Here is a 13,378-nt window from a genome sequence, read left to right on the forward strand (position 1 = left end):
TTTTCCTGGAAATTTTGTTACCAGGGTTCTTTAATGTCACAGAAGTTTTGTAAGAGCAGGCAAAATGAGAGGAGAATGCTCAGTATCTTGTTGACAATAAACAGCGCACTTTGAAATGTGTTATCGAGCTGGGCACAGTATAAATCTTGGGATGAGCTAGCAACAATGTGTATCCGTCCCCCTCTCTAACTGTGGGAGGTCGGAACCTTTGTTGCTGTTTGCTATTAAAAGCATATGTTGTTGGGTAATATGAAAGTATTCTCACAATATTCCTCCTATAAAAACAAACAATAATATATCTATCAGCTTCTGGGTGGCCAGGAAATTTTCAGCCTAGCAAAAAAGACCAGATAAATTAAGCAATGTCATGGGGAATATTCTATACAAGCAAAGACATTCCTAGAAAAACACAGATTTACCAACTTGTTCCAAAGAGTGACAACACAGCTGACAGAAGCAGAAGTACTTTCGGGCAGCCATATGTTGTGCCAATGCTGAGGAACGTCAGAAGGATCTCAAAGAAGTGAGTGAGCATGCAGAAGGTTGGCAGATGAGCTTTAATATAGAGAAATGTAAGGTAAAGCATCCGGAGAAAAGTAATCTGAAGTATGCCTCAATGATGCTGAACTTGGAAGTGGCACTACAAATTAAGAAAGAGATCTTGGAGTCATCACTGGCAGTTCTCTGAAATCATCAGCGCTGCGCAGCAGCCACCAAAAAAGCCAACTAAATGTTGGGTATCATCATCTCCATCATGTGGAGAACAAGACAGAGGATATCATTTTGCTGCTACGTAAAACCTTGGAGTATCCACATCTCTAGCGCTGTGTGCAGTTGTCCGCTTCTCAAGGACATGGTGGAGTCTGAGAAGGTACAGAGCTGGGTAACTCAAACGATCGAGGGGATGGAGAAGCTGCTTTATGAGGCGAGGCTCAACAAGCTGTTCACCATGTGCTTGTACGGATGCCGGTGCTGACACAAGAGAGGAGATGTGTGGGGGCAGGAATGAAAGACTCGAGGTGGAGGAAATGTTGAACTGCTTCTTTTGGCAGCTGTGAGGGCTTCTGGTCGCTTAAAGGAAATGTGAGAGCGCAGGCTTGGACTGAATCTTGAAAGCAGCCCAGTCGATTTCTAGTTCCTTTTCTAATATGGCTCAGTCTAAATTTCTTACCTGCTAGCCTAGTCTTCTTGTATTTCTAACCAAAACTTTTTTCCACTGGGTACAGAAATCTCTTTCCAGAGAGAATGTCTTTTAATACAAAAAAAAAAAGAAAAAAAGAAAAAAACCCCACCCCAGCATATTCTCCAAATATTTTTATTATGTTCTCCAGTGCCTTTTTTTTTTCCAAAAGTCATAACTCATAGACTCTAATGCTGGACGAATTCTTTTAAGATACATAATGAAAGCCAGAGGCTTTCTAATCTGATCTTTATCTGATTTTCTAAATTGTCTAATTGTCTTTTCGCTGAGTGCAACCACGCAGAAGGATTCGCACTATTTGAGATTGTATAACCCTTGGCATGGAGAGTAAGAATTGTTTTTAAAAGAGATTTTTATTGTTTGTGTACAATGGACTTATATTTAGCTAAAAAAAGAGCATGTTTCTAATTCAAATTCTCTTGGAAAAACAATAGCTTAAATTAAAGGGCGAATGCTTGCAAAACTCAGAGTAACTTCAGAAACATTTGGATGATTTTGGAGACTTCACTAACCACTCATTGGGTTGCTCCATGCAAAGATACGCGCCTGTGCATGTTGCAGAGAGATTATGTTATTTCCACACCACATTTTTTACAGATTTATTTACTGGTCTGTGTTGCTTTTGGCTACGGCTTTTAGAAGATTTGCTATTTTTATTGTTGTTGGCACTCTCGAGACGAAGCATTCTAAAAATAAAAATATTTGCCGTTACCATTGGAGCTTTTCGCACGAGGATGTCCAATTGCTTTTGAAACTGGATACGATTATTCCTCATGCGTCTCACAAAGGCGGTAACACGAGCAAAGGGCTAGGAGGGCCTTGCCGAGATGCCAGCAAGACGGCGGGAAGCGTTGCCGCCGCTCTTTCCCCTTCTGCCGCCCGTTGACACAAACACGGTCTTTCCTCTGAGAGCCGGCCGGTACGGATTACGGCGCTCCTCAGGAGTTTTTGCGCGTGCCGAGGGGATGGCAGTCCCGACCGCGTCCCCCGCCTCGCCGCCGCCTGGGTCCTGGCGGCCGTGCGTGACTGCGTGTGCCCTGCGCTGCCCGCCCGAGGCCCCAGGGCCAGTTCTCGCCCGGCCGAGCTGCCGCCCCGGACACGAGCCGCCTTTGTACCGCTGGATACCCCGGCCGCGGCGCAAGGCGAGTGAAAAGCGTCGGTAGCGTTCAGAGAGGAGCAGCGGGGCGCGGGGCGCGCAGGGGAGAGGAGCCCCCTTTCTCATGCGCTCAGGCCGCTTCTGCTGTGGAAGGGAGGAGAGGAAACTGCCCGAACCCGCGTTGACACTGCGTTTGGCTCTGTGCGAATCTGGCTCTTTCTGTTATTTCCCTTTCGCTGATTTTGTTGCTTTGCGGCCCGTGCTTTCAGCACCACGTGTCCTTTTCCACTGTTTGCATGTTTTATAAGGAGATACACCTATATATATATATATATATATCTCTGTGTGTGTGTGTGTTTTCCAGATTGCAGACCGTCCCCGCCGCCCCGGCAGCGCGGAGCAGACGCCGTGGGAAGGACAGCGTGGCCGTGGGAGCCTCGCTGCGGGCCAGCGACGCACACAGAGCCCAAACCTCTCGGCCTCCTAAAAACAGGGCCCCCCTCGCCGGCTCGGCCGGGAGGAACCTTCTGTGCGGGGCCGGGCCGGACCCGGGCCGGGGGGGGCCGCCGGGGCGCGGCGCGGCGCGGAGCCGGCGCCGTTTGTGCGTCGCACCGCCGGCGCCCGGCCCCATTTGGCGGTTGCGCCACCTGCGGCTGCGGCTGCCGCTGTCAGTTGGGCGGCTGGGTCGCAACATGGCGCCGGCGGCAGCGGGGGCGGCGGCCGCGGGCAGCGGGGCCGCGCCGGGCGGATGGACATACTGATGACGGTCCGCAGGCTCGCTTCCATCTGTACCATGGTGAGCAGCGCCGCCGCCGCCGCCGCCGGCCGGGGGGGTTGCGGGGGGGGCAGCGGCGGGCCCTGCCGGCCTGGGCCGCGGGGCGGCGGCGGGAGGGGCCGGGCCGGGGGGCCGCGGAGGGCGGCGGTGGCGGCGGGGCAGGAGCCGCCGGGCCGGGCCGGGCCGGGCGCGGTGCCAGCAGTTCGCGGAGCCCCGAGGTCGCGCAGAAACGGGAACCTGCCGGTGTTTCCCGTGGCCTCCCGACCCAGCAGCGGCAGCGCGTTGTGGCCTTGGGGGGGGGGGCGGTTTCCTCCAGAGCGAGATGAGCTAAGGGAACTGAAAACATTACCTGTACTATATATATATTTTTCCCCCCAATTGAGTTCGCTGTCACTAGTTGTGATATCCCAGCTCCGTTTAACGCTCGTATACCGGCTTATAAAAGCTCCGTAATCATCTCACGCGAACGCACAGGGCAGGGGCATCGTCCGTATCGTGGGTGAAACCCTCGCGAGGGGGTAGACTGATAATTGCATGATTATGCAGAATTCTTAACGAAGCTACATGGCCACGTAGACGGCTGAGCAGTTCTCCTCAAATGCAGGTGGCTTATAATAAAATACTGCGTCTCGTTAATGATACGCCGTCTAAACACTTTACAGCTCTCTTAGTGAAGAGCATAAACCCAGACAGAGAGCTGAACTGCCACGTTCCAACTTGGGATCTGGCTGAGGGTGTATTCAGTTTTAGTACTCTGCTTTTCATAGCCCCGCGTCTTCATTACTCCAAGTGGTCAAGCTTGAGTTCTGTATTTCATTTGAAACAGTAGCTCTTGCAGAGCGGATAGTAGGTTGCAGTGTCAAAAGAGGCTCTTGTGTACCAGCTTGCTGGGACTGATTTCAGGTGTATGTACAGGGTGTACTGTTTCTATGCCTTTTTTTATTTTTTAACGAATTTAGGTACTGGCTATCAGTTTTGATTAACTTGAGATCCAGTTAAACAGAACGGTGGTGGTGTTATACACACGGTGGTGTTTGGAGTTTCATGTTAATACTCTTAAAAAAAAAATTGAATCTCTTGTTATGGGAATGAATACCTGATGTTAAAATTGGGAGTTAAATGTTTCAGAAGACTCTCCAGAGCTTCACAATTCACTGATCTCACTAGATTTTTCGAAATAAATTGTATTTTTAGTTCCCCATCACAAGCACAGGTGAAATTAAGGTCACGAGAAGTGTCTGAATCATGACTTGGTTGTGGAGTTCCCTACCCCAGAGGCAGGTGATTGACTCAATCCCATATAATATTTTGGATGCATTCCTGAGATCAGCTGCCTTAGCCTCAGATTAAGAGGGCAAATATAAGGCAATGCGTTTTCCTATGAGTGTGTAGCCAAATTTGAATACAGTCGTTCCAATGGTTCTGTGATTATTTTTAGAAACCTTGGCTATACGTAGTCTCTCCTGGGTTCATTTCCGCTCTTGTGTTTATCTTAATTTGGTTTGGGAAGCTAGAAGCCAGGGAGATGCTTGTACCGTGTTAATGTCCGTGCTGAAGTACTATTTCCTTCCAGAGGAGGTTTTTAACAATTATATTGTCAGTATATTACAGCTTTGGGGAAGCAGATTCTGCTTACTGTTCTTGCTTCAAGAGAAGTTATGGTTTCATTTCTCTACAGAAAATATTGAATAGAGCTACTAACACAAAATAATTGTGGCTTTCTCCCCCAGAGAAACTTGCTTCCAACTCCATTACACGTCCGTTTCATCAAACGTTATGGGATTTTTCAGGATCAGTGTTGTAGGTGTATATGCAGGTTGGCTAAACCTACAGTCCAGCTTGCTCTGTTTTTTCTTGAGTTAGCACAGGAAACTTAAGGTGCTAGGTGCTGCGTTTTCAAATTGAATCAGCTTATTTGCGTCTCCTTATATTAGCATCTAGTAAATAAAAATATTGTTTGCTTTGTCATAATGTGAAAAATCTACTGAGATTGAAAAGACCACTCAATTATTTCAACAAAGTCTATCTGGGAAGCTACTTTCTTCAGGGTAACGCTAATATGTAGTGCTTGCACAGTACTGTACATCTTTTTAGTAACGTAGCCAATTTTCAGCGCTTCTGGTCATCGTATGCCCTTCAGACTGGAAAACTGAAACACAAGTTTATCACGCTGTTGGACCCCTTAGTCAGCAGCATAAGGATTGGTGTTCCTGACTTCTCATCTCATAGTCGCTCCTGTATTCAGCAATGTCTCTTTAAAAATTAAATTCAGTGCCACAACTACATTACTGTCAACTAATGAATTCAAACTTTAGTCAGTTCTCCCTCCCTAAAGTAACTTCCTAGATTTTTGAAGTGTGGCTCATCTCTCCTGTGCCTCATGATCTCTGCATTTCCTGTATACCAGCGCCATCCCTTTTTTGTGATTGCGTAACATTCATGTGGCAACTGTAGCACTGCGAAGATTGGAAATTCTTAGGAAAATACATGTTAATTTGAATGTGATTCATTGCTTAGTAAGGAGACCAGCGCCATGCAACAAGACACATCCATAGCCAAAAGCTACCAGCTAGAGCTCTATTTTTTTGCTGTATCGCTCTGGCTTAATTTTGCTTCCGAGCCCTTGTCCAGTCAGGTAGTCCAGGAGCTTTCCTTTTCTTTTTGCAAGTGACTGCAAAATTATCTAGGAGACTGAAATGGAAAGCAGTCTTGAGGCTGTTTTTTAACCTCTGCCCCTTTTGCTTCATGGAGTGCAGGAGTGCCTAGCTCCTGTTGCAAAAAAATATATAAAACCCATTATCTTTGTAGTCCTGTGGCATGTGCACAGTCATGGAGAGATTCAGATCCTGCCTTACTGAGGAGAGATGGCAGGGAGGACCCAGTTGTGTGGTTCTGACTACATCATCTGAACCAGAACGTGCCTGCCCTGCTGCAGAGGGCTGGAGACCTCTTGGCCCATGGGCTGTGACAACTGGTAGTAGAACTGAGGCTTAACTCAGAAATCTGAGTCAGGAGTCATGGCTTGTTGTTGTTGCATTAACAATAGCTTTTTTGGCATTTGGAAGAGCAAAGCAAAACACATGCATGGAAGAAAATGAAAAGCATTGATCTGGTCTTTTCCTTCCTCAGGCTGCTAATGTGATGAAAAGTCCGTAGTCAGCTGTTTACAGAAGTATTGGTGTTTCTTGGTAAGCTAATTTAGGGATGCTTCCCACTAGATTCATGGCTAATTGTTTGCTGAACCAGCAAGATCTACCTGAGGAACTCAAATCCAGTATACAAATTGGTGGCAGTCCTATTCTGCTCCTCTGAATCAGTACAGCAGGGATATAATTAACAACTTCAGGGGTAGTGAAGAGATGACCAAATCATTTGTAGATAATACATTTCTATTTGCCAGCCGAACAGTATATATTATTCGGTTCCAGCAGGGCTGTCATGTCACTGATGTACAACGTTGGTCTCTACTGCTGTTTCACCTACGTTTTTAGAACTTTGTTTTAGCCTTACCAGAAGAATAACATTGGGTGGATGGGTGGATATCGGGCAGGTTTCCTGTGCATGGTGGTGGTGGGTTTTTTTATTTATTTTGTTTTGGTTTTTTGAAATTATGCACAAGTCCTGAGCTACCACATGCATGAGTGTCTGTTTTGATCCAAAGTTATCTATCGACTTTAAGATTTCATGTCTTCACGGTCCCTGGGAAAATGAGAGAACATAATTCTTGTGCTACGGAGTAATGAGGAAACTGAGAAGTAAATGGTTCATTATCTGAGACTAGATAATTAATTATCCTAGAGGCATCTCCAGTATAGGAGCTGTCACAGTTTAAAAAATAAGGTATGAATAGTTGGGAAAAGATGTTATAGCAGCAGAGCATAGATAGTTGAAGAGGTGCTCTGGGTTACTGCATGTTTCTTGCTTTGTTCGTTAATCAGGACTTTTAGCAAATTTTTTGAAAGACGTTTGAGTATATCTATATTTGTATGCATATCTCTTATAACTTGTACATCCATTCCTATTAAAAAAATAAGTGGCTTTCAGTATTTACTCTTGCAGATGTCGATTTGGGAAATTCCTAGACTTGTTGCCAAAATACAGGGCTGCACTGTAGATCATTTTGTTTTGTTCCTTGTGTTGTGTTTTTATATTTTCAGCTCCTTCCCTAGCGATTGATCCACTTCACAACTCAATGCCAGAGGGGTTAATATAATCACATTCAGATCCATTGACGGGCCCTGTGCCCGAATTTCCTTGCTGTCATTGCTCCCTGCCCATTTAACCTGTACATGTGTAATGTCTGAAACTGCAACCCATTCGTAAATCTGTAATGTGAAGTTTTGCTTCTGTCAGCACCCGCTTCCTCCCTTTTTACGGTATCGTTCTTATATTGTTTAACATCGATGCCTGAAGATCAGCCTGCAATTTTACTACCCCTCACAAAAACCAGCAGTGGGAAATACGGGGGGCCTTGAATACACCCGTAGATCTGTGTTTGTACGTGTTCTTGTCTCACTGCCTGTTGGCCCTCTCTGAGAGCTGTGCTGGCAAGGCACCCCTACGCACCGGGTCAACTAAGAGAAACTCAAGGTCGGGAGGAACCTTGCAGGGCTCTTTTCACGTGGATGAACTAGTTGGAGAGAGCTATGTAATCTTGGAGAGGGTGGCTGAGGAGGGCGAAATAGTCTGTTTACGATACCACGTTTCAGAGGTCGAGACTCTAAGCAGTAGTTCTGTATTTCCTGCCCTTAATCCAGCATCCTTTCTGCATGTCCTTTTTAGTGGAGCCTACCTTTACAGTCTAATTTTGAAGAGCATAAAATTACAGAATTTCACAAATACTTATGTGTTGCTGTGCTTCAGTCAGTAAGGCATAGATCCTGTGGACCTTGCAAGACTAGCTTCTAATTGAATAAACATTTACATGGAGGAGTTTGTAAAGCATTTTATTTTTTTAAAAATGCTTTAATTAGAACTGTATTTTGGCTTTGAAAGGCTTCGTGGTAGTAACTTTATTTTGAAATGGTGTTTTGCAGTTTCACTGTAGACTCCTTAATATTAGTAGCAGCCGCCAGAGTGCTCTGTAAACTTTACTGACCATTGAAGAACAGGCAGAGATAGTCATTTCCGTGTGCAGAATATTCCGTGCAGATTAGAAAGACTTTCTACTGTTTAGAAGTGTGGAGTCTTGGGAAGCCCGTGACACCGCGCTACCTGCTCCTTTCAAGATTATCAATTTCTTTGGCTTATATAAGCATACCAAATGCAGGAATCCAAAGTTCAATTTACCATAATTTGCTATGCCTAAAATCACAGCCTGCCTTGATGCATGAAAAGGGATAACTTCAAAAGCTATAATCGTAGTGTGGGGTAGCTGAGCTGACAGCTCTTTTTAACTGATTTCAGTGCTACACGTGACCAAGATGTTTTAAAAGAGGGGGAATTAGCATCTAATTCTGAGATTTAAAAAAATCATGGCTATATGTTTTATTAACTGTTTCAGAACTACAGCCCCAGTTCTACTCCCTTTCATGCTCCTCCACATGGTAATCTTCGTAGTCCTGAACCTGGACCTATTATCGCGGCTACTGTAGCAAAGTAAATATTGGCAGATCGTATGAAATACATCAACTCATTCAGGTTTCTTCCCTGACAGATTTTAAGTAGCTCTGGCATGGCCTATTTGGTTTTATTAAGTTGTTGTTGTTGGCTTTTTAAAACCATTCTTTACTCATGCTGTATGTTTAACCAGTTTTTCTAATCTCAAGGTCTGCACGATGGTATCCCTTGGAGCCTTTCTGCCCAACTTGAAAACCACTTCCCAGCTTTCTTTCATATGCTAAATCTCTTCTGCTCTAATTTGTGGGGAAAAAAAGTCAAATGAATAATTACGAGAGACTCCAGCAAGACTTGTGCACCAGATATGTTCTATATACTGAAATCTCTCCTAGATCTTTCTCCCATTTTTGCCTGATGACATTGTTCTTTAGGGAAATGGCTTTTGCAGGCAGGTGCATGCTGTGAGCTCAGTGAGACGAAGCTGTTTCCAATCCAAAAGTCGAGGTAGTATAATGCCGTACCCAAGCTGATATATTATAAGGCACTTTCATTTCAGCTGGCTGTTATACCAGCAGCCATGCTATGCAGCTTCTGAGCGTGCATGCAGCTGTCATAAAAGTTTAGATATATTCTAAGTTGCAATGCCATAATTACTTTATTGGAGCTGAACTATGTTAATTGTAACAGGAGAAGGATAAAGCGCTTGGAGGAGAAGTGTGTAATGCTGAAATTAATACTTCGCACAGAGCTAAAAACTAGCAAGTAATTTACCTTTGAAGAAAGGCTATGTTGTTAGATTTCCGTGGACTATATGGAGCCGTGAAAGGAGAGTGTTTTAAATTAACTGATTTCTCTTCAGTTCGTTAAAAGTAATCTGATGACAAAGTAGTCTAGTGTATGTTTTACATAGGGCTAAAGTAGTTGAAGTATAGGCAAGTGTAGGAAACTACACTTTAAACTCGATACAGTATTCAAATAGGAATTTTTTGAAACTCTTAAGAGCAGTACTATATGTACTGATGATATCCAGAGTTTCTCCTCTGAAAATATCCTACTATCTACAAATAAACTGTAAATGGAGCATCTAAAGGGATGGCTTTCCCCAAAATAAACACAGCAGTGACTTAACGGGATTTGTCATTGGTTTTGTTGGGATCATTAATATTAAAAAGAAACAAACTGCTAGTTCCAGGCTGTATTTTTGGAAAACACGAGAAGGGTTTCACAGTTCTAGTTACTTTCTTTTGTTATCCTTTAAGCAATTGCTTCATTCTTGCTTCAAAAAACCTCTAGTAACATTGATTTGGCAAATGTAGCATAGTTTAGGTATCTGTAACTTTCCATGTCCCTTCTATTAAAGCAGACAAATCATTAGTATTTTGTCCCATTATGTTGAGCTAGCAATGAAGCTGTCTGTAAATCCATTGATAATCTTTTGCTGTTGCGCGTATTTGCTTGTATAATTTCAAGAACGCTGTATGATTAGGAACATGTCAGAGATAATTCATGCACTATATCAACGTTTAATGAGTGTTGTAATGGGTGTATTTTTCTTTGCTTGCTCTCCCATTTCTTTCACCATAGTTTCTTGTTGTTTTCTTGCCATACTTCTCTCTTCCAACCTCTTGCATAAATTTGCCTTGCATCCATTCATATAACTTAGAAAATATACCCAATTTCTAATAGCTAGTGGACTGTGCTAATAAGGTGAGACACTCCACCGGTCATCAGGCAAAGCTGATGTGAAACCGGTGCCCTCCAGAACGCGCAGGGCTGCAGCCTGTGCCTTCCTCCTGTGCTTAGTTAGAAGCTCAGTTTGGCAGCAATAAATGCTGCAAACTGCTCCAGTTCCCCATACTAAATCTTTAGACTGTTGCAAAGGTGGCAATGGGATCTTTCTACTCATGCCCTTTCCTGTTGCCTGCTGTGGTTTTTTTTTTCCTCCTCATTTTATAGCTTCAGTGCGTCTCTACTCACCGTTTGCTCAAGCAGCGGGACAGAGTTGACCTGATTATTTTTGACAGGAGTTCTGAGTAACAGCAGCGATACTGACCCAGCCTTGTGCTAATTTTGATCCTTTTCTTACTGCAGCTATGGCAGCAGCTGCTTTGTGCTCCCGCGGTCTGCTGGCATGCTGAGGAAGAGAATACAACATTGCTTTTATAACCATTCCCACCTCTGTAAAGCCACGTTTGTAGCCGCAAAAGTAGGTACTACTTGCCAGCGGAAGCTTGGATTCGTCAAAGTGGAAGTGTTAATTCAGAAAAAATGGTTGTTCACTAATGTTTGCTTTTGGCTGAGTTTTGTGGAGGCCTAGGATTTCACTGAAATCTACTAAAAATTCTAGTACCGAAAAGCAGGGGGGAAGTTATGATTTTAAGCTAAAACCATGTGGATGCTGGACGTGTGAATTAGTCTCATCAGTAGACCATAGTTCATCATCTGTGCTGCACTGTTGTTTTTGATCACTCCCAGCTGTTCTTTGGTTCGTCGATAGCCTCAGAAGAACTCTGCGGGTCTGGGCCATGTTCTTATTCCTACTGTAAAGCTACTCATACACAGCGGAGAGAAAAGTGGTAACTTTTATTCACCTTCCAACAGTCACTTCTCGTTATGCTTCTTGTCAGACAAGCAATGCAACCTGTCATCCATCTGTCTGCCAGGATGGTTATAAATGCAAACAAGCTTTTGGGCATACAAGTATTTAAGACCCTGGAAGGTATGAGTATGTTTCCAGTGTCTGTAGTCAATTTACTCTAAGCCAGGCAAACCGTTTGTATGCTTTGCAGGAATAGCCATGAGCTGGTTGAAGGGATGATAAGAGCCCGTAGAGCTTGAGCATGCTTCTTTCTTGTCTAGTTTCAGCGATGCAGTGCGTTAGCAGTGTAATTTGAGAAATAAAGTCTACTCTGGTTATTTTCCCTGGCATGGTGTATTGAGCTGGAAGTAAATCTTTAAGACTTCTCAACTGAGCAGAAAAGATTTATGGCTTCCAAGTTACTAGACGCGATAGATCTCTATTGTGTTTTTGATGGGTCATCCAGTTAAAATTTCAGCTTTACGGTAGGATCACTTCACGTGTGATGACTTGCTTAGACAGCTACCTCAGGCAAGACCTTTTGGAAACTGGGCTTTTCACATCCCTTTTTACCTTACCACCTCAACAAAACCCGCCATAAAAAAGGTTTGGGGAGTTCTTGGGTAAACATCAGTTTCATTCAATTATTTCCGTCTTCTCTGTATCTCGTATGCATCAAATGTTGATGTCCGCACTGAGCTCCTCTGAAAACTGGAGAAGAAAAACTTGAACGTTACCAATTCCTTGTGCTCTTGCTTGATATTCTATAATTCAGCATATGGGATTTTTTAAGGGTGTTGTTTAATGTCTTCTGATAGAAATCAGTGAATACCAGGAATGTTCTTGGAAAGTTTCCTTTTTTTAATGAATCCTATTATGCACAAAAATAAAAATAATTGATGCAGCTATGATGGGAAATATTTTATCCTCTGTATGCTCTTGGGGTTTCCTTGACCATTGTTAGCAGTATTTTTTTTCCAATGAAAAGCAAACAAAAGGAATAGATGATTAAAATGCGCATATCGTTTGCCGTGCAAGAATTCTGGCGCTTAAAATTGGTTGAAGCCCTATAGTGTCAGTGGATTACTCTGAACTGCTAAAATGGTGATAGTTTGGATGGGCCGGGCGACTTTCCTAAGACTCAAATAGTGCCAGAATGAGGGTGACTCACTAAGCTGAACTTCCTTATTCTCTCTAGGTTCAATGTCAGTTCTGCGAGTGGCCGTGTGAATGCAATAGGGGAGGTTTTGAAAAGTGCAGCCAACCTCTGAGGCGTCCTTCTAAGTCATAGCAATTTATAGAAAATTGCAAATCCTGATTAGAAGTTGCTGAAACTTTAGTTGGTCACCTCCCCCACCGATGTGGAAGTGTTAATTAGACTCTAAGATTTAGAGTGTGAATTTATATAAGTAAAACACTATTACCGCTTCACTTAGGCTGGGAGGGTGCTTTTTTTGTCAAGTGCATATTGACCCTATAAATTTGTGTTTTGTTCCTACTCAAGGAGCTACGTACAGAAAGTTTTATCATCTCTCCCTGAACCACAGTAGCAGAGCAATTCCTTGAGGGCGTTTCATGGACCTCCTAGAAGCCTCATGGATGCACTTGTGAATTTTCCTAAGATGTATTTACGTGTCTTGAGCTAGCAATGAGGAATCAATTCTTATCTCATGCATTGAACTTTACGTTCAGGTGTATTGTCATGCCCTTTTCTTTGCTTAGCTTTTATGTGCCAAGCAAACTCAGTGGCTTTGTAAAAGAGATTTTTTTTTCCTTGTCATTATTATTGCTTCAACAATTTGATTTTCTTATAGTTTTAAAAGTGTTATGTACTCTAAGATGCAGAATAGTTTCTTTGCTCCACCAGAAATGCCCCTCAATTCATTGAATAATCGAGTATAAATTCTCATACTTTGGAGACTTGCAGCTTGAGTCGGATTTTATTTCTCATTGAGAACTGGGGCGTTTATGTTTGCAAAATAGCAGAGCGTGCATTGTGTCTTATCAGGAGATATTCGCTTGATCTTTGGCAGAATTATTTATCCAGATGGAGAAATCTTTTAGGCGGGTGGGAAAATGTAGATAACATCTATCGGTCTGAAAACTGCACTGCTTGTTAAGGTGCACAGCAGTGCAGTACGGTTCATGCCTTACTAGTCTGGCTCTCCC

At 43.5% G+C, this 13,378-nt stretch overlaps 1 protein-coding gene across 3 annotated transcripts in view; it reads left to right on the forward strand.

Annotated features, from left to right (window-relative positions):
* Window positions 1-2,927: 2,927 nt before the first annotated feature.
* Window positions 2,928-13,378, forward strand: part of LOC104150916 (ubiquitin carboxyl-terminal hydrolase 12) — a 31,121-nt gene continuing 20,670 nt past the window's right edge. The window contains exon 1 of one of the 3 annotated variants that reach the window (XM_068956869.1): window positions 2,928-3,093. In XM_068956869.1, the coding sequence (XP_068812970.1) occupies window positions 3,046-3,093 (48 nt within the window). In that variant the 5' untranslated portion in view covers window positions 2,928-3,045. The remainder of the gene's footprint in view (window positions 3,094-13,378) is intronic. The other 2 variants (XM_068956870.1, XM_068956871.1) reach the window with 2 other exon arrangements.

Source organism: Struthio camelus, chromosome 11 (assembly GCF_040807025.1).
Source record: "Struthio camelus isolate bStrCam1 chromosome 11, bStrCam1.hap1, whole genome shotgun sequence".
Lineage (NCBI taxonomy): Eukaryota > Metazoa > Chordata > Aves > Struthioniformes > Struthionidae > Struthio > Struthio camelus.